General features: G+C 43.7%; 1 protein-coding gene across 1 annotated transcript in view; it reads left to right on the plus strand.

Annotated features, from left to right (window-relative positions):
• The first annotated feature begins 1,655 nt into the window (after positions 1 to 1,655).
• LOC129702670 (nectin-1-like) overlaps positions 1,656 to 20,546 on the plus strand; it is a 29,674-nt gene continuing 10,783 nt past the window's right edge. The window contains exons 1-3 of the mRNA XM_055644569.1: positions 1,656 to 2,194; positions 18,094 to 18,429; positions 19,919 to 20,248. Coding sequence (XP_055500544.1) covers positions 1,984 to 2,194; positions 18,094 to 18,429; positions 19,919 to 20,248 — 877 coding nt within the window. The 5' untranslated portion in view covers positions 1,656 to 1,983. The remainder of the gene's footprint in view (positions 2,195 to 18,093; positions 18,430 to 19,918; positions 20,249 to 20,546) is intronic.

Below are 20,546 nucleotides of genomic sequence, written 5' to 3' on the forward strand. Positions count from 1 at the left end.
CATAGACATAAAATAATAAAAACGCGGACGGGCTGCAGAGGCCGCTGCTGACAAGAGTCGCGCCGCCTACCGTGCCAAATATCTTTTAAAGCTGTTACAATACCTCCTCTGGCAGCTCATTCCATACACCCACAACTGTCTGTGTGAAAATGTTGCCCCTCATGTTCCTATTAAATCTTTCCCCTTTCACCTAAAATCTACGTCCTCTGGTTCTCGATTCCCCTACTCTGGGTAAAATATTCTGCACATTTACCCTATCTATTCCACTCATGATCTTGTACATCTCCAAAAGATCACCGTTCAATTTTCTGCACTCCAAGAAATAAAGTCCTCGCCTCTCCCTTATAGCTCAAGCCCTGGCAATATCCTCGAAAATCTGTTCTCCCTTTCCAGGTCAACAACATCTTTCCTATAACAGCATGACCAAAACTGAACATGATACTCTAAAAGTGGCCTCACCAACGTCTTGTACAGCTGTAACATGACCTCCCAACTTCGACACTCAGTACTCTGACTGATGAAGTCCAATGCACCAAAAGCCTTCTTGACCATCCTACTCTGGTTACAAAAATATTTTCATTCACCCACACATCTCCAATATTTGACTAACTTGCTCCAATATTTGCTCCATCTGTCGATTCAGTTTGTAGGATTGAAATTCCACAATAGTTCCTCACCTTGTCAGCATTAACTTCAACTGAATTTCAGCAAAGTTAAACTACATTATTTCTTCAGGGTCTCTGCTGATATTCCCAGGGGCATATAAGATATAGTAAAAAAACAAGCAACTGCAGATGCTGGTTTATCGCAAAGATAGACACAAAGTGCTGCAGTAACTCAATGGGTGAGGCATCATCTCTGGAGAAAAGGGTGGTGAAGAGCTCAGGCAGAATCTGTGGAAGACATGAATAAGTGTTGTTTCATGTTGGGACAACCACCCCAATGGTACAAGCATTGAATTCTCCAATTTGGGGTATAGCCTATGAAGACCCCCTCTCTTGCCTGTGTCCCACCTGGATGCACACTCATTTCTCACTTTCCACTCCCCCTTCGCATAATGGCTAAACATTTCACGCCTCATCTCACACTTTTAGACTTTAGAGATACAGCACGGAAACAGGTCCTTCGACCCACCGAGTCCGCGCCAACTACCGATCACCTTGTCCTACCCACTACTATCCTACACACTAGGGACAATTTAGAATTTTACCAAAGCTAGTTAATCGACGAACCTATATATCTTTGGAATGTGGGAGGAAACAGGAGCACCCGGTGAAAACCTATGCAGTCACAAGGAGAACGTACAAACTCCGCACATACAACACCCGTAGTCAGGATTGAACCCGGGTCTCTGGCGCTGTAAGGCAGCAACTCTGCTGCTGCACCGTTGTGTCGCCTTTTTATTTTTTCTGATTTCATCAGTGGCCTATCTGACGATCAAACCACCCATCCTCCTGCTCACCCGTATATACCTATCACTTGCCAGACTTTGTCCTGCCCCCCACCTCTCTTCCAGCTTCTTCCCCCCACCCCACCCCATCACATCACATCACAATCAGTCTGAAGAAGGGTATGGACCCTCAACGCCCTCTGCTCGTGTTCTCCAGAGATGCTGCCGAACCCGTTGAGTTCTTCCAGCACAATGCCTGACTTTGCCTGTATGTTTTTGTTTTTAGCTCCCCCACTAAACAAAGGCACAACATTTAGTGACCTGCATCCAGATCTCAAGATCTACTCCCAGAGCGCCCTGCTTGGTGTATGGGTGTGAATAGCGCTTTACAGCTGTGAATTATTCATGAATACGAGTCTGATTATTAATTACTCGCAGGCAAGTGGGGAAGTTTAAACGCGACTAGTTTCGACGAATCAACGCATTCTTCTGCTGGTGTAATTGATGTGAGAGAGGGGTGTAGTCACCAAGTCACCTCGTCCTACACGTAATTTAGTTCGGAGCATTTCGGGGAATGAAGCAAAAGCATGTAGATGACCGTAATTCCAGCAGAGTGGGCGGAAATTAGCTCTGAGCCAAACTGCATTTTAAACTATCTTCCAGTAGTGTACAGACAGCCAACAGAATCAGCCGCACTCGCCTGCACCATCGTTTCCAAAGCGGCCCGCCGGCGGTGCCTTGAACCTCTGGACAATCTACAGATGAAACTCTTTGCACTCGCACTGCTTCTCCCTCTGGCCCACGGTGAGAATCCGTTCATCTTTTCATTAGTCCAATACGTGTTGCACAGATCCACCCACCGCGTGACTGAGCTTGATTGTTGATCCATGAATTCTGTAAGTACAGGATAATTGGAAAGCCACAGCTGGAAAGCTGGCGAATGCAGTGGTGGAAATGTCAAAGACCAGGAGGCACAGCTTTAACGTGAAAGAGGCAACTTTTAAAAGGGATGTGTGAAGCAAGTTTTTTTTTGTGGGTACATGGACTGTGCTGCCATAGTGGCGTTTAAGGGGCACATGGAAATGCAGGGGATGGAGGGATTTAGATATTGTGCAAAAGGAGTTTCTTCCCAGAGGCCATTCGGACTGTAAACGCCTTTCTCACCAGGGACTAACTCTCCTGAACGTTTTTCCTTCCATTATTTATTATGTAAAAGAATATGTGTGTTATGATTGTGTTTATAGTTTGGTTGTTTGTCTTTTTGCACAAAAGTCCGCGAGCATTGCCACTTTCATTTCACTGCACATCTCGTATGTGTATGTGGCAAATAAACTTGACTTGACTTGACTTGAAGAAGAAATTAGTTTAAGTTGGGATTTTGGCGGATGCAAAGACGACAACCAAGTTTTGCGAACTTATTTATTCAGACAATAGCTCCTTGGCTTACAGTAGCAATGTTACAAAATTTTGAGATTTAAAAAATCAAGTCTGTAATTTATCCCTTCAGATAAAGCATAAAAAGAAGTTTAATTTCTCACCTAATTCACTTTCATATCTTCAGTATTAAAAAAGTTATGGCCATTTTCATACTCGGAAATTAGCATCTTGTTCCCTATTGCTTTTCCATTGACTTAACACAAAAGCTGTGACCGAGGACAGTCAAATGGCCATAACTTTCTTAAAAATTAAGAGAACTAAAATAAATTTTCAGTTATTATAGATTGAAGCATTCTGAAACAAATATGAAACAATCTTACTTAGATGACGAAATTAAAGCATATAATTAGTTATTTACCTAATTGTAGCTAATTACAAAATTCAATTACTAGATCTAAACATCTATCAATTTCTTAAGAATAGATTCACATTTTAAATAGCCTAAGTGTCCAAATAACATTCACACAATAATTCACAATATAACATAATTTTTAAATCTCATTGTCATGGATTTATAGGCCAAATGGAACGAATTTAATGTTTAATACCTGTAAATTAATGGCCATTTAAATCATCTTGCGAGTGGGATTTTCTGGAACGCGATCATTTGGAACGATGTGGTTTGTTGTGTTTTAAACCCCCATATCGGTATGGTGGTTCGTATGGGGACTAAATCAGTTCGCAACTTAAAATGTGAACTAAAGACATCTTAAGGACCACTTTTATACATAAAAATAAACGCAGGTTTCTGGGACTAGGGGAGATTATGTGTTCGGCACGTACTAGAAGGGTCGAGATGGCCTGTTTCCGTGCTGTAATTGTTATATGGTTATATGGTCTTTCTTTTACCTGTCACCTACATGAAATCCGTCCCTGTTGTCGGCATTGACGGCTTTAGAAGCTGATTTTAAAATGACTCCAGTGCTGAACTAGTCGGGCGATATTTAAAAAAAAAAAAAAAAAACCCAAAAAAAACAAGACACAGAACGGCCGTTGGAACGATTCTTCTGCAAAAGCTTACACTCCAACCAAATATAATCCAGGCCAAGGTAGGAAAAAAAAACGTGTTTTTTTAAAACCCCCCCCCCCCCCCCCCCCAAAGGTGCCAAAATCACGCACAGGGCCAGTGGCAGAATTTCAGCGCTGCTGAAGGTAAGTATTGTAACATACCTACTTATAGGTCTCTGCAAACGCGTCTGACCACAAAGTGAAACCGCGTGAAAAACAGCAGCCCCTCCCGAGTCGTGTGACCGCTACAGCAGCATGTTGACACAGACATTGTGGGCTGAAGATTCTGTTCCTGTGTTGTTTTTATTGATTTTAAAAAGTGACACAAAGTGCTTGAGTAGTTCAGTGGACCTGGCAGCATCTCTGGAGAACATGGATAGATGACGATTTAGCTCTGGACCCTTCTTTAGACTTCTTTAAATGTCTCGAAAAAACTCAAAACATCGCCTATTTATGTTCACTAGAGGTGTTGCCTGACCCGCTGAGTTACTCCAGCACTTTGTGTCACTTTTGTAAGGCACTATCTTTAGTTATCTATTTCGATGTTCTATATTTTAGCTTCCAGAAAACAAAGTACTGTTTGTGTTGAATTTTGCAAACTGTTTCATCAAAAATAATGAAGCTACGTAAATGTCTGAGACGATAGTGAGTGTTGCATTTGAAAACGTTTCAAATTGATATGTTCTGCATCATGTTGAAGACTTGAATATTTAACTTGTAGTGTGCCTACTTATTCCGCCCTCCCCTATGGAAAGGGAATACCAAGTACTTGAGCTGTTCACTTTCCATAGAACATAGAACAGTACACAAGAACAGGTCCTTCAGCCAATAATGTATGTGCTGAACATGATGCCAGGTTAAACTAAACTCCTCTGTCTGCATGTGATCCATCCTTTGGACCACACTGTGCCAAACATGATGCCAAAACCATCTCATCTACCTGTGCATATTCCATATCCCTCCATTTGCTGCATATCCATGTGGCTATCCCAAGCCTTCTTCAGTGCCACTATCATATCTGCCTCCACCACCGCTCCATGCACCCACCATCCTCTGTGTAAAAAAAAATAATAAACTTGCCCCTTACATCCCCTTTAAACTTTTCCCTTTTCACCCTAAAGCTATGCCCTCTAATGGGCCTGTCCCACTTAGGCGATTTTTCAGGCGACTGTCAAGTTGCCGGCAGTCTCCTGAAAAACTGGCAACTGGAACAGCGACAGTCAGAGTGGAACACACACACACATCGCTTTCTTCACCAGCCCATTATGCAGGCGGGGAACAGGGCAAGTGGGGGGAGCGCTGCCTGAGTGAATTTCACACGGTGCAAACCAAAAGTGATACAGACACATACCACGATGAACAGGAAGGTTGGCGCTGTAATTAAGATGGCTCTGTATGGTAAGTCCTTTAAAAGAGGAGGGGAGAAGGAGTGGAGACAACTTTTAAGAAGCCAGAGATACATGGCTGTGAGGTTCGGTGGACATCTAACATTACTGATCGATTATCATTGGTTCTAAAAACTACTGCTTACATTTTTTTTCCCAATGAGTCAATGAAATTCACCGGTCAGAGCACCGGCTTCAACCTACGAGAACCTTCGGCCTCCTGGCAACCCACTAAAACCTCCTGGCGACCCACCTACGGCACGAGAATTCTCGCTACTCTCCATGGCGGCTTCATTTTGGTCGCCGCTAATTTTTCAACGTTGAAAAGTTTGCGGCAACCATAATGAGGCTGCGACTAGTTCCCAGTATGCAGGAACACCTCACGGCCATGAAGGCGACTCCCCGGCAACCACCCATGAACATGTGGCGACCATGTGGCAACAGCATAGTCTCCTGCAGTTGCCTAAAAAGCTGCCTAAGTGGGACAGGCCCATTAGTCTTTGACATTTCCACCCTGGGGCAAAACGGTTCTGTCTAACCTATCTATTTCCTCATAATTTTATGTACTTCTAACGGGTCTCCCCTCAACCCTCTCCTCAAGTATTCCATAGAAAACAATCGATGTCTGTGGGAATGGGAGTAGGGATTTAGTTGGGACGGGGGTGAAGTGAGTGTTGGAAGGGGAGAAGTTGTATTGTTGGCATTGAGAACCTGAATGGTATGGTTTACCGGCAGCATTTCTCTTGGTTTGCCAGTTGTGTCTTCATTGAGAATATTTTGGTGGGAGACTGATGTCAAGTCAAGTCAAGTTTATTTGTCACATACACATACGAGATGTGCAGTGAAATGAAAGTGGCAATGCTCGCGGACTTTTGTGCAAAAGACAAACAACAAAACAACCAAACAAATTATAAACACAATCATAACACACATATTCTTTTACATAATAAATAATGGAAGGAAAAACGTTCAGTAGAGTTAGTCCCTGGTGAGATAGGCGTTTACAGTCTGAATTGCCTCTGGGAAGAAACTCCTTCTCAACCTCTCTGTTCTCACCGCATGGCAACGGAGGCGTTTGCCTGACCGTAGCAGCTGGAACAGTCCGTTGCAGGGGTGGAAGGGGTCTCCCATGATTTTATTTGCTCTGGAGTTGCACCTCCTGTTGTATAGTTCCTGCAGGTGGGCGAGTGAAGTTCCCATAGTGCATTCGGCCGAACGCACTACTCTCTGCAGAGCCTTCTTGTCCTTGGCAGAGCAATTCCCAAACCAGATGGTAATGTTCCCGGACAAGATGCTTTCCACCGCCGCTGCGTAGAAACACTGGAGGATCCTCGGAGACACTCTGAATTTCCTCAATTGCCTGAGGTGGTAAAGGCGCTGCCTTGCCTTACTCACGAGTGCTGAGGCGTGTGATGCCCATGTCATATCCTCGGAGATGTGGACTCCCAGATATTTAAAATGTTGCTGTCTATCGCTGCAGTGGCAAACTTCACTCTCCAAAGTTGATGTTGGAGTGCTGCTATTCAATAGAACAAATGGGAAACCATTCAACCCGAGTTGACTTTCCTCCAGAAACAAGATTGCCACAGTTTCAATTATCAAGTTGTAGTGTGCAGGAATACTTGAGCCAAACACAAAGTGCTCGAGTAACTGAGCGGGTCAGGCAGTGTCTGTGGAGGAAATGGATAGGTGACGTTTGGGTCAGGCAACCTTTAGACCGATGGAAGTCGAGGAGAGAAAGTGGGAAAAGTGGTTGGGGTGGGACAAAGCCTGGTAAGTCATAGATAGATAAACTAGCAACTCTGATGCTGGTTTACAAAAATAACACAAAATGCCCTGAGTAACCTTGCGGGTCAGGTAACATCTTTAATTTAGTTTATTGTCATGTGTATGAATATTCAGTTTTTTGGTGTGTGCTAACCAGTCAGCAGAAAGACAATACGTGATTACAATCGAGCCATCCACATTGTATAAAGGGAATATCGTGGAGGATGTTTCAAGTTGGGACCTTTCTTCACACTGGCAACCTTTCGGCTTGGGACTCTTCTTCAGATTCAGGGTCTCGACCTGAAACATTGCCTGTCCTTGTCTTCCGGAGGCTGCCTGATTTGCTGAGTTCCACCAGCACTTTTTGCTTTACTCAGTGATAGGTAGATGCAGGTGAGGGTGGTTTTGATTGTGCACTTTGTTTTGATCGCGATTCCAACAGCTGCAGTTGATGTGTCTCCATGTTGGTATACTTGTTCACTCCAAATCATTATTGAATCATTCTGGTCAGTAAACGAGCCATGCACTTAACATCTGCATAGCAAACCTTTGTCAAAAACCCCAGGAAATGTGGAACACTTTCAATAAATCAGGAGCCATCTCTCAACAAGGGTGATTTAATTCAGCATCATTTTCAGTGAACCAGTCCAGCCTTTATGAGGGAAAGAGTGTTTTGAGGATCAAGATATCAGACCTGGCGCTTCACTCAACTGAGCAGCAGTCTTCTTCTTATCGAGTCCACACACAAGATTAGAAGTTGTTCAGCCAGAGCTGAATACACTTCTCGGCATCTGCACAATGGTGTCTGTCTTGCGCTTCTTGTGCGTCTTGTGCGTGGTGGTGGAAAGATTGGTTGAAACAGGGCCGCGACGTGAACGCTCTTTCCTTGACCCCCTGAGCAGCAGTGAATTCCGTGTTATCAAATATAGCTCTGACCTATGATAGAACACAAAGTGCTGGAGTAACTCGGAGGGTATGCAGCATCTCTGGGTGACGTGAATAGGCAAGGTTTTGGGTCACATCACTGATTCTGTCTCTGCCCAATATTCCCAATCCACTAGCAGAGTCACTGAAACTATCACTGTCACTAATCTCTCCCAGCTCCGATTACACTCGATCAGCACTGTTGGGAAGGCAAACCTTGCTCTCAACCCCTGAAACAGGCGCTCACATCTGAACGTTATTACAGGAGGCAAGTAGCAAATGCAGATTGGAAGCAATCCAAGAATGTTCCCAAAGCTGCCGTCTCCTCATGGAAATGCAAATATTATTGTAACTAGTAGGAAGTTCTGATACATGAGTTCTCAAAATAGAGGAGGATCTTTCAGGAAACATGATTTACTTGGCAGGAGCAGACAAAAGCCCAGTGTAAGTTGCAGAAGGAGTACATCAGCATCAAATATCTGGAATTCTCTGCCACAGAAGGTAGTTGAGGCCAGTTCATTGGCTATATTTAAGAGGGAGTTAGATGTGGCCCTTGTGGCTAAAGGGATCAGGGGGTATGGAGAGAAGGCAGGTACAGGATACTGAGTTGGATGATCAGCCATGATCATATTGAATGGTGGTGCAGGCTTAAAGGGCCGAATGGCCTACTCCTGCATCTATTTTTTATGTTTCTAAATGATCCTCCTAACTATTCCATTTTGGCCCTCTGACCTCATGATGCCTCATAATGTTCTTACCTTATAATACCTCATAGTCTTCTGACCTCGTGATGCTCTGACCTTGTGACACCTCAAAACCCTGTGAACTCATAACATCCCCCTGACCGCATAAAGCCCCAGAACCAGCATGGAAGTTACATAGAGCTCTAGGGGCTAGTGGAGTCAAGGGATATGGGGAGAAGGCAGGCACGGGTTTCTGATAGGGGACAATCAGCCATGATCACAATGAATGGCGGTGCTGGCTCGAAGGGCTGAATGGCCTCCTCCTGCACTTATTTTCTATGTTTCTATGGAAGCAAGCCAGCTCCACCTGAAGGACTGCCTGGAAGAACAGCCGAGCTCAGCAGTTCCCCATGTTATGCTCTGAGTGAAGGCTGCACTTTAATCAACACTCATCTCCAATGTTTGTTCAAGAACTACAATGCTGTAAACAATGTGGAAATACCAGAGCTTTCCTAGAAAGGAACTGTACATTTGAGAGTTTATTTTCTAGTCTCCTCACATCCGTATGACTCATTTAACAACTATCCTGCCAACTATGCTGCCAGAATAGATTTTCTCATCTTTTTCAAATACATTTTAGACAATAGACAATAGGTGCAAGACAATAGGTGCCATTCGGCCCTTTGAGCCAGCACCACCATTCACTGTGATCATGGCTGAACATCCACAATCAGTACCCCATTCCTGTCTTCTCCCCATATCCCTTGACTCAACTATCTTTTAAGAGCTCTATCTAAATCTCTCTTGAAAGCATCCTGAATCAGCCTCCACTGTCTTCTGAGGCAGAGAATTCCACAGATTCACAACTCTCTGTGTAAAAAAGTTTTTCCTCATTTCCGTTCTAAATGGCCTACCCCTTATTCTTAAACTGTGGCCCCTGGTTCTGCATTCCTCCAACATCGGGAACATGTTTCCTGCCTCTAGCATGTCCCATCCCTTAATAATCTTGTATGTTTAGCATGTCCCATCCCTTAATAATCTTGTATGTTTCAATAAGATATCCTCTCATCCTTCTACATTTTGTAGAGTGATTGTCTCTGGTAGGAATTGAATGATAGTTGGGTAATTTTACTTTCGGAGTCACGTGAGTGACTACGTGAAGAATCCCGCTAGGACACATGCGTGTCATATCGCTACACGCATTGCAACGAGTCACAGCAGGGGGAGGACGTCCCCTTTAGCGGCAGAATCAAAAAGCCGACAACAGCAGGTAAGGGACTCTGCGTTTTTCCAACTTACTTTGCAGGTGAGAAAATGGACAGAGTGACTAGAAGGAAGGCTGCAAAAAAGCTGGAGGGGGAGAACCGCGGAGTTGCGGGCAGCCAGCAGCAACAGCAGCAGCCGACGGCACGGGAATCTCCCAAAGTGGAATCAGCGGTGCCCGACTTCGCTCCCGCACCGGCAAAATACACTCCTGGGCCGGGCGGGAAAGCGAAGCAAAAGACGAATCGAAAGCCAGACTCGGACGAGTCTGACTTTGAGCAGCCGCGAGCGACCAGTGCCCGTGAGCACCGGGGTCGGTTGGAGCGGCTGCAGGATGACGAGCAGCCGGGAGCGGCCAGTGCCCGAATGCATTGGAGCCGGTTGGACCGGCTGCAAGACGAGGAACAACCGCAAGCGACCAGTGCCCGTGAGCACCAGGGTCGGTTGGAGCGGTTGCATTATAACGAGCAGCCCGGATCGGCCAGTGCCCGAGAGCATTGGAGCCGGTTGGACCTGCTGCAGGAATTGGAACAGCCGCGAGCGGCCAGTGCCCGTGAGCAACGGGGCCGGTTAGAGCGGTTGCTGGAGGAGATCCTCCAAAGTGGCAGGCTAGCCACAGTGGGCAATCAATAAGCCCCACAGCGGTACCCCTTGTAGGGCTGCATAGTGTCTCTTCCTCATCAGAGGAGAACACGGAGGATCAGTTCTTGGCTGACCCTGAACAGGGCAGGGAACTACATACCCCCAGTAAGCCTTGGGTGAAAGAAAACATGCTGGACATGGTAACCCAGTTCTTCCAGCCTGACCAAACCGGGGAAGACCAGGAGCCTAAGATAGTGGCTAGTATTGATTACATGTCCTATAATCAATTACAGACACAGGCTGTTTCAGACACGATGGCATGGCATTTACCTCCTGGTAACTGCAAGTCATTACATGTGCCGAGTGTAAACCAGTGCATCTGGAAGCATGTGGGGACAGGAATTCGAACCAGTGAACTAAAAATTCAAAAGGTCCTTAAAGCATTGACGGCAGGAATAACAGCTTTTTCCCGAATTTTGAAGGAGGCAGATATGACCCAAGACCACAAGGATGCACTGGCTCTACTGTGCAACTCACAGTATGAGTTGAATAACATTAGGAAAAGTGCAATTCAACCAGCATTGGACTGCAAATTTGCCGGCCTTTGTAAACCAGGAACCTCCAAACCGCCAATTCTTTTGTTTGGAGGGGAATTACCCAAACAAGTTAAGGAACTGGATGAAGAGGCGAAAACGCTGGGGCTAATAAAGGCAGCCACCAAAACATACTTCGGCAAAAAATATCAGCCCTACGGACCTCCCAGACGGGCAACACACAGCGCGGGGAGTGCAAAAACCAGGGGCACCCAACAGCGGTCTTTTTTAGGGCATGGCTCAGGATGACCACCCTGGAAAATGCGCCAGCCTCCAACCCAACAACAGACCCAAACGACGGCGCCTCAACATCCACCGAAGATGACGAGGAAATAACAGAACCTACCTCCATGGTTACCAGTGGTGGTGGGTCTGGTTCCTTAAAAATGGAAGGGAGCACGAAAGTTGGTGGGAGGTTACGATATTATTTGGATGCATGGGACAAGATAACTCTAGACACTTACATTCTAAGCAGTATCCAGGGTTATACCATAGAATTTATACTAAAACATAACCCACCAGTACAGCATGCACCGAACCGAACGTTCGTGCTCACAGGCATAGAAAAATCTAAAGCACATGCAGAACTACAACGACTACATAAAAAAGGAGTAATTGAACACACCCAACACGAATCACAGGAATTCGTGTCCAATATCTTTATAAAAAACAAGAAGATGGTGGTTGCCGCATCATCATCGATTTGACAACATTAAATACATTTGTACAATATATTCATTTCAAAATGGAAACTTTTGTTACTGCTAAGCAATTAGTTTCTGCAGGCTACTATATGGCAAGCATCGATTTAAAAGATGCTTACTATACAGTACCCATCAGAGGTGACCACAGATGTTATTTAAAATTCAACTGGATGGGACGGCATTGGCAATACAGGGCACTACCAAATCAGCTAACTTCAGCCCCCAGGTTATTAACAAAAATTTTGAAACCAGCCTTGGCGTTACTGCGAAAACAGAAACATATGATAATGGCATATCTGGATGACATATTTATTGTTGGCAAAACAAGCAGTAACAGCCACGAAACAACTGTTCGAAGAACTGGGGTTCATCATCCATCCAGTTAAGGTTAAATTAACACCTTCAACTAAAATGGATTACCTGGGGTTCACCATTAACTCGCTTCACATGTCAGTGACTTTGCCGATAGAAAAGGCTACAGCCTTACAAGAGGCTTACAGCAAAATCATTGACATCACCAAACCCTCCATTAGACTGGTAGCCAGGATAATTGGGAAAATAGTGGCCGCATTTCCAGCCACACAATTCGGACCTTTACATTATCGAAATGTACAGAGAGCTAAAATTAGAGCACTCAAAATTAATGGGGGCCATTTTGACAGGCTGATGGAGCTACCTACAGAAGCCATTATAGAACTAAAATGGTGGGAACACAACATCAAGTATTGTTTCAACCCACTAATTACCAGCAACCCGTCTATGGTACTCCAAACTGATGCCAGTGCACTTGGTTGGGGAGCCACCAATTCCATCTCGAGCTGTGGAGGGAGATGGAATGCACAGGAGGCGTCATTATTAAAAACGCAGGGTATAAACTACCTGGAAATGTTAAGTGCATTCCATGGCCTTAAGTCATATTGTTCGGGATTAAATCACCAGCATGTTAGACTACAAATTGACAACACCACCGTGGTAGCATATATCAACCATATGGGTGGAAATAAATCGACATCATGTGACAATCTGGCCAACACAATTTGGCAATGGTGCATCCAGAGGAATATTTGGATATCAGCTACCCATTTACCAGGTAAACTAAATTTAGTGGCAGACACCAGGTCACGCAAATTCAATGAAAACACTGAATGGATGTTGGATAAAAATGTATTTGCTGAAATTACAGCATGATATGGAACACCAGATATCAATCTTTTCGCTTCCAGGCAAAATCACCAGTTACCAAGTTATGTTTCATGGGAACCAGACCCTGGGGCAACAGCTACAGATGCTTTTTCGCTGCATTGGGGGAAATTGTTTGTTTATGCATTCCCTCCTTTCTGCCTCATCAGTCGGGTACTAAGGAAAATACAACAGGATTCTGCATCTGGGATTCTTATAGTACCCGATTGGCCTACTCAACCATGGTTCCCAGTGATACTAGACATGGCACTAGAACCGTGCATCACAATTCAACATAGACCAAATTTGCTGGTCCATCCAGTAACACAGGAAAGTCACCCCTGTCATAAACATACCAATTTATTAATTTGTAGAGTCTGAAAGCGCCTCTACAACACATGGGACTGACGGACCGAACAATGGACATGATTGCATCGGCCCACAGACAGTCCACCAAAAAACAGTACTTGGTGCACATCAAGAAATGGGGAAAGTACTGTAACGACAATAACCTCAACCACAGATCCAATAATATTCCATCTGTTCTGGAATTTCTGGCCAGTCTACACTACGATAAGGGGCTCAGCTACAGTGCTATCAACTGTGCCAGAAGTGCTCTGTCTAACTACCTGTGGCAAGGAACAGAGCGGCATTCTGTAGGGACTCACCCCCTGGTAACCAAACTAATGAGGGGCATTTTCAACACGAATCCCCGAAGAACCAGGTACACCCAAATTTGGGACGTGAGCATTGTATTGACCATGTTGAGAAACTGGTCTCCACCAACAGCTCTGTCCCTACAGAAACTTACTATGAAAATGGTCATGCTGATGGCTTTGGTCATGGCACAAAGGGTCCAGTCGCTACAAAAACTAAGGCTGGCCAACTTGACCATTTCAGCTGGGAATTTGATTTTTCTTATCCATGACTTAATAAAACAGAACAGACCAGGAACAGCAGGGCAAAAAATAGAATTCATGGCCTACCCAACGGATGACCGCCTCTGTGTAGTAACTCATTTACTACTATACATTGAACAGACAAGAGTCATCAGAGGGAAATAAATGGCACTGTTAATTAGCCACAAACAGCCACATAAAAAAGTAACAGCCCAGACCATCTCACAATGGCTAAAACAGGTCTTAATGAAGGCAGGAGTAGATACTAACATTTTTAAATCTCACTCCACCAGGGCTGCAGCTACATCAGCAGCAAAACACTTGGATGTTCCTATGGACCAAATCCTCAAGACTGCAGGATGGTCAACGGAACGAACGTTCCAAAGATTTTATCATAAACCGGTCATAGAACCTGGAACATTTGCAGAAACACTTTTAAGTTCTGTACTATGATTAACCCACAAATAGGGGCTATGATTTGGATTTAATTAAAATTTTTTGTTGTTTCAAGATCGTATTGATATCTAATGATGTTAACACTATTCTCCCCACAATCAAGGCAGAAGTGGAGCATGGACTCGTTCCACGGCATAAAATCACGCAGAGCTTTAAAATCTTCACGTAGTCACTCACGTGACTCCGAAGTAAAATAGTTAGATTAAAGGAGAACTTACCAGTTTGATCTTTATTTTATGAGGAGGAACGTTGAGGGAATACGTGCCCTCCGCTCCCACTCTTGATCATATCCTGAACTGGTATCTCTTCTCTAATCTTACTATGTTTAGTCATTATTGTTATCTGTGATTCCACACCGCTGCTTTGAAGAATGACACGCATGCGTCCTAGCGGGGTTCTTCACGTATTCCCTCAACGTTCCTCCTCAAAAAATAAAGATCAAACTTCAAACTGGTAAGTTCCCGTTTAATCTTACTATTAATTCCCAGTAATTGCAGTTCCTTTTTACTAAGGCATATGGTTAGCTTGCCGTCATAAGTCTGGTCATTGAGTATAAGAGTCAGGAATTCATGTCGCAATTTTACAAGACTTTGTTTAGACCACGTTTTGAGTATTGCCTGCAATTCTAGGAAGGATGTGGAAGCTTTGGAGAGGGTGCAGTAGACGTTTACCAGAATGCTGCTTGGATTAGAAGCTATCTGTTTATTTTTTGTTTAGTTTATACAGTGTGGAAACCGGCCCTTTGGCCCACCGTGTCCGTGCCGACCTGATATCCCACACTAAAACTATCCTACACACACTAGGAACAATTTGAAATGTTACAAAGCCAATTAGCCTACAAACCTGTAATCTTTTGAGTGTGGGAGGAAACCGTAGCACCCGGAGAAAACCGACGCAGGTTATGGGGTGAAAGAACAAATTCTATACAGGCAGCCCATAGTCGGGATCTAACCTGGATCTCTGAAGCAACAACCCTACCGCTGCACCACTGTGCTACCCAATCTGCCATAAGGTATTGAGATTCTCCTTCCCTGGAACACAGGGGAATGAGGGGTGAACATATAGAGGAGTATAAAATCCTGAGAGGAATAGATTGGGTAGATGCACAGAGTCTCTTAGGGCAGGGACTATTGCAACAATTAAGAAACATTTAGATAGGTACATGGATAGTATAGGTTTAGAGGGATATGAGCCAAACGCAGCAGGTGGGACTAGTATTAGATGGGACATGTTGGCCTGTATGGGTAAGTTGGGCTGAAGAGCCTGGTTCCACACTGTATACATTTATGTCTCAAGGAGAGGTTTAGTGCATATTGGGACGAGTCGAGGAGATATGGTAGGAGATGACAAACACTATTTGTCAGAAAGAAATTGATTGAAGTAAATACTAGCTCAGTTAAAAAAAGGAAATTGAAAAATCATAATGAAGGACAAAAATTACATGGTGGACCAATAGGAAATATAAAAGTAACTGAGGGGAAACTTTGAGGTAAGCAGGTGACAACACTTCAATACTCATTCTGGGACAATGGGTTCTAACCTTGTGATTGGAAGTTCCACTGGTCTACACTCGGTAACATCTGTGTTCTTTCCCCCCTTCTACCCGCACCCCCATAAACATCTATTTAAGTCGGGTCGCTCCTCGAACTATCTTTGATCGGACTTTTCTGGCATTTATCTTGCACTAAAGGTTATTGATGTTATTCCCCTTATGACATTTTAATATTGTTTCAAGGATTCTAATGGCTACTACAGATGACTCGTTGTAATCATGTGATGTCTTCCACCGACTGGGTAGCACGCAACAAAAACTTTTCACTGTATCTCGGTACACATGACAATAAAGTAAACTAAATTAAACTCCCTGTGAATTTCAGGAAGTGCTGGCACTGGGCAAGGCAGACAGCAAACATGTATAGTTTTTAATCTTTTCCCTTCTGGTACAAGTTCTAACTAAATAACCTTTAACTCAAGACCTCTGATTCCTTGCAGACATCCGTGGTGGGAAATCCTTGTACTTGGGGAGGATTTCGCTGTTCCTCATGGGGATTAAAATGCAAAACATGTGTGGGAATATATTTAGTCAGAGGGAGAATTTACAGAAATACTGAGGGACTTATTATGCATACAAAACAACCAGGAGCCGCAAGGGGCTTTCAGTTCTTGTAAAGGTGGATGCCACAAAGATGCATAGTTGGTGGCATCTGACATAACAGTTCTGGCAGGCACTGTAGAAGAGAAAACACATTACAGAACCAGCTGAGGAGGGGTCTTGACCCAAAACACCACCCATTCCTTCTATTGCTGCCTGTCCCCCTGAGTTACTCCGGCAAGCAGTGAAGAAGGCGAATGGTATGTTAGCATTCATAGCAAAAGGATTTGAGTATGGGAGCAGGGAGGTTCTACTGCAGTTGTACAGGGTCTTGGTGAGACCACACCTGGAGTATTGCGTACAGTTTTGGTCTATTAATCTGAGGAAAGACATTCTTGCCATAGTGGGAGTACAGAGAAGGTTCACCAGACTGATTCCTGGGATGTCAGGACTTTCATATGAAGAAAGACTGGATAGACTCGGTTAGTACTCGCTAGAATTTAGAAGATTGAGGGGGGATCTTATTGAAACTTACAAAATTCTTAAGGGGTTGGACAGGCTAGATGCAGGAAGAGTGTTCCTGATGTTGGGGAAGTCCAGAACAAGTGGTCACAGTTTAAGGATAGGGAGGAAATCTTTTAGGACCGAGATGAGGAAAACCTTTTTCACACAGAGAGTGGTGAATCTCTGGAATTCTCTGCCGCAGAAGGTAGTTGAGGCCAGTTCATTGGCTATATTTAAGAGGGATGTTGCCCTTGTGGCTAAAGGGAGAGAAGGCAGGTACGGGATACTGAGTTGGATGATCAGCCATGATCATATTGAATGGCGGTGCAGGCTCGAAGGGCCGAATGGCCTTCTCCTGCACCTATTTTCTATGTTTCTAATTTGTGTCATTCTTAGCTGCTTAGCTCGATGGTTTGATAGAACCTTCGGGCACCATGTTAAAATATACAACATGGATTAGATTTAAGATAGACACAAAACAGCTGGAGTAACTCAACAGGACTGGCAGCATCTCTGGAGAGAAGGAACGGATGACGCGTCGGGTGGAGGCCCTTCTGCGGACTCCAGAGATGCTGCCTGTCCCGTTGAGTTACTCCAGCTTTCTGTGTCTATCTTTGGTTTAAACCAGCATCTGCAGTTCCATGCTACACATGGATTAGATTTAGATGAATTTAGATTTAGATGAAGCACCATAAGAAATTGTGCTTCCCATGCAAGTATTTAAAGAGAAAATTGAATATTCCAGTATACACATGATTGCTCCACTAATTGGTGACTGAATATACTTAATAGAAGGTATTAATTCAGCGCCAATCAATACTAATACACGGAACTGAGTGAAATAACAATTAACCAGAGAGATTGAGAGACGTTGGTATATTAAAATATCTATTTTAATGATGCAAGAATTCGAAAAAGACTATTGAGATCTTGAATTACTTTATTTTAGAGGTACAGTGCAGAAACAGGCTCTTCAGCCCACCGAGTCCAGGGTGTTATACCAGAGTCCTCATGACTTCTGGTACATCCAGGAAAAAGGTTATTCTACCTCTATGTTCATGAGGCTCCGTCTCAAAAAGACAGCCAGCATTATCAATGACCTACACCACCCCGGGGCTTTAATCCTCAACTGAGCCATGGGTAACATTGCCATCATCGAACTGCAGCCAACATAATAGCTTGATGCATTGATTTGAAAAATAAAAGTATTTTATTTCAATTTCACAGGGAGAAGTCCAATTGTGAAGACAACAGAGAACTTGGTAGCAGTTTTAGGTGAAAATGTTACCTTCACCTGCACGACGCATCTAAAAGGTATTCTACAAGTGACCTGGCAAAAGTTAAACGGTCAATCAGAGGATAATATCGCCACTTTCATTGAAGGGTTTGGACCCAAAGTATTTGGATCGTTTACCGATAGAGGTTCCATTTTGCCATCAAACAAGCAGGAGTCGGCCCTTGTCCTCTCTGGAGTGAGGCTTGAAGATGAAGGATGTTATCAATGTGTCTTCACAACATTCCCAAATGGATCAAATATTGGGAAGACCTGCCTCACTGTACTTGGTAAGACCTCTACAAATAAAAACAAATTGTATTTTTAAAACTACACTCGCCAACTTGGCTCATTAAATTATCTCCTTCTCCACATAACTATTTAATTATGGATCCATAATCAAGTCCATAACCTATGGGCATCACAGTGGTAGAGTCGCTGCCTTACAGCACCAGAGACCCAGGTTTGATCCTGACTACGGGTGTTGTCTGTATAGAATTTGTACGTTCTTCCTATGACCACGTGGATTTTCTCCGTGTGCTCTCATTTCCTCCCACATTCCAAAGACATACAGGCTTGTAGGTTAATTGGCTCCAGTAAAATTGTAAATTGTCGCTAGTGTTTAGGATGGTGCTAGTGTATGGGGTGATGGATGGTCGCTGTGGACTCGGTGGGCTGAAGGGCCTGTTTCTGTACTGTACGTTTAAAATTAAGTAATTCAAGATCTCAATAGTCTTTTTCTAATTCTTGCACCATTAAAATAGATATTTTAAATTACCAACATCTCTTAATCTCTCTGGTTAATTGTTATTTCACTCAGTTCCATATATTTGTATTGATTGGCGCTGAATTAATACCTTCTATTAAGTATATTCAGTCACAGGGAAATGTAAGCTTGTCATAAACATGACTAAAATGTTTGCAGCTTTATCCTAATAAGTTTAACCCTGAAGAAGGACCCCAAGCCAAAATGTTGCCAATCCATTCCCTCTACATACTGCCTGAACCGTTGAATTACTCCAGCACTTTCTGTAACTTGAAAACACGATTGATATGCACATAAATTAAATTGCTGCAACTCCATTCAATTAGTCAATAATTTGTGTTTTGTTGATTATAGGCATTGTTTATTATTACTGAAGATTAAACTTGGATTGCTTTCAAGCACGTTTCTGATGATTTGCCAAATAATATTTGTGATTTGTGATTTCCTGTGAAATTTGTTGTTGGGCTGCGGACATTCTTGACCAGTTTATAATGCACAAGTTGAGAATTTGCGGCCTCAATTTATCCTCTCATCCAAAAGACAGTACACGCAAAAGTGCACCATTCCTTTAAAGCAGGGTGGAACGGTGGTGCAGCAGTAGCGCTGCTGTCTTACACCACCAGAGACCCGGTTGGATCCTGACTTTGGGCGCTGTCTGTATGGAGTTTGTACGTTTGCCCTGTGACCGCGTGGATTTTCTTCAGGTGCTCCAGTTTCCTCACGCACTCCAAAGACTTGTAGATTAATTGGCTTTTGCAAATTATCCCGAGTGGCTTGGGTACAACTAGTGTGATTGGGTGATCGCTGGTCGGCGCAGACTCGGTGGGCCAAATGGCCTGTTTCTATGCTGTATGTCTAAAACTAAAATCAGCACAGACATGGTTTGTGCTTAAGTGCTTGCGAGTTGATGTGAGATATTCTACCACACAGGGTAATACAATCATTCATGCCAATTTGTAATGCTACAAGTCCTTTAAAGGAAGTGTTAACTGCGTTCTGTTTCCATTTCATAGAAAAACGATCCGATGAGGAGACGCAGAAGAATAAAACAACAGTTACAAATGCAAATGTTAACTTCACCTGCACAACACAATTAAAAAATGTTCAGCAGGTTACCTGGCAAAAGCTGAATGGCCAATCCAAGGAAAATATAATGAAATTAAATGCAACACTCAATATAATTGAGCTCCGTAACGATCGAGTTGCTTTCATAGCACGAAGTAAACATGGGTACACGATCAAACTCTCTGCAGTAAAGCCAGAAGATGAAGGATGCTATCAGTGCGTCTTTAATACATCCACAATCATATCAATTACTGGGAAGACCTGTCTCACTGTAACTGGTAAGCCTAAACCATCAATGAGCTCAAGAAACCAAAAACGTGAGCAACTTTGCTATCAATGTTCAGTGTTTATTTATTATCACATGTACAGTCATACTGAGAAATTATTTTTTGCATACAGTTCAGTAAAGTAGCCATACCCAAGCACAATCCCCGATGAGTACAGAGTGTATAGAAATAGTCCGATGAGGCCGCATGCAAGAGTCGACATGTTTTGGTGCCATTTTCAGTCCAGAGCGCTCGATCTTCTAGAATGGCTCCCGACCCTGGTGAGTCCCAGGAGGCAGCAGGGCCTCCA

This window comes from Leucoraja erinacea, chromosome 13 (genome assembly GCF_028641065.1).
Source record: "Leucoraja erinacea ecotype New England chromosome 13, Leri_hhj_1, whole genome shotgun sequence".
Taxonomy (NCBI): Eukaryota; Metazoa; Chordata; class Chondrichthyes; order Rajiformes; family Rajidae; genus Leucoraja; species Leucoraja erinaceus.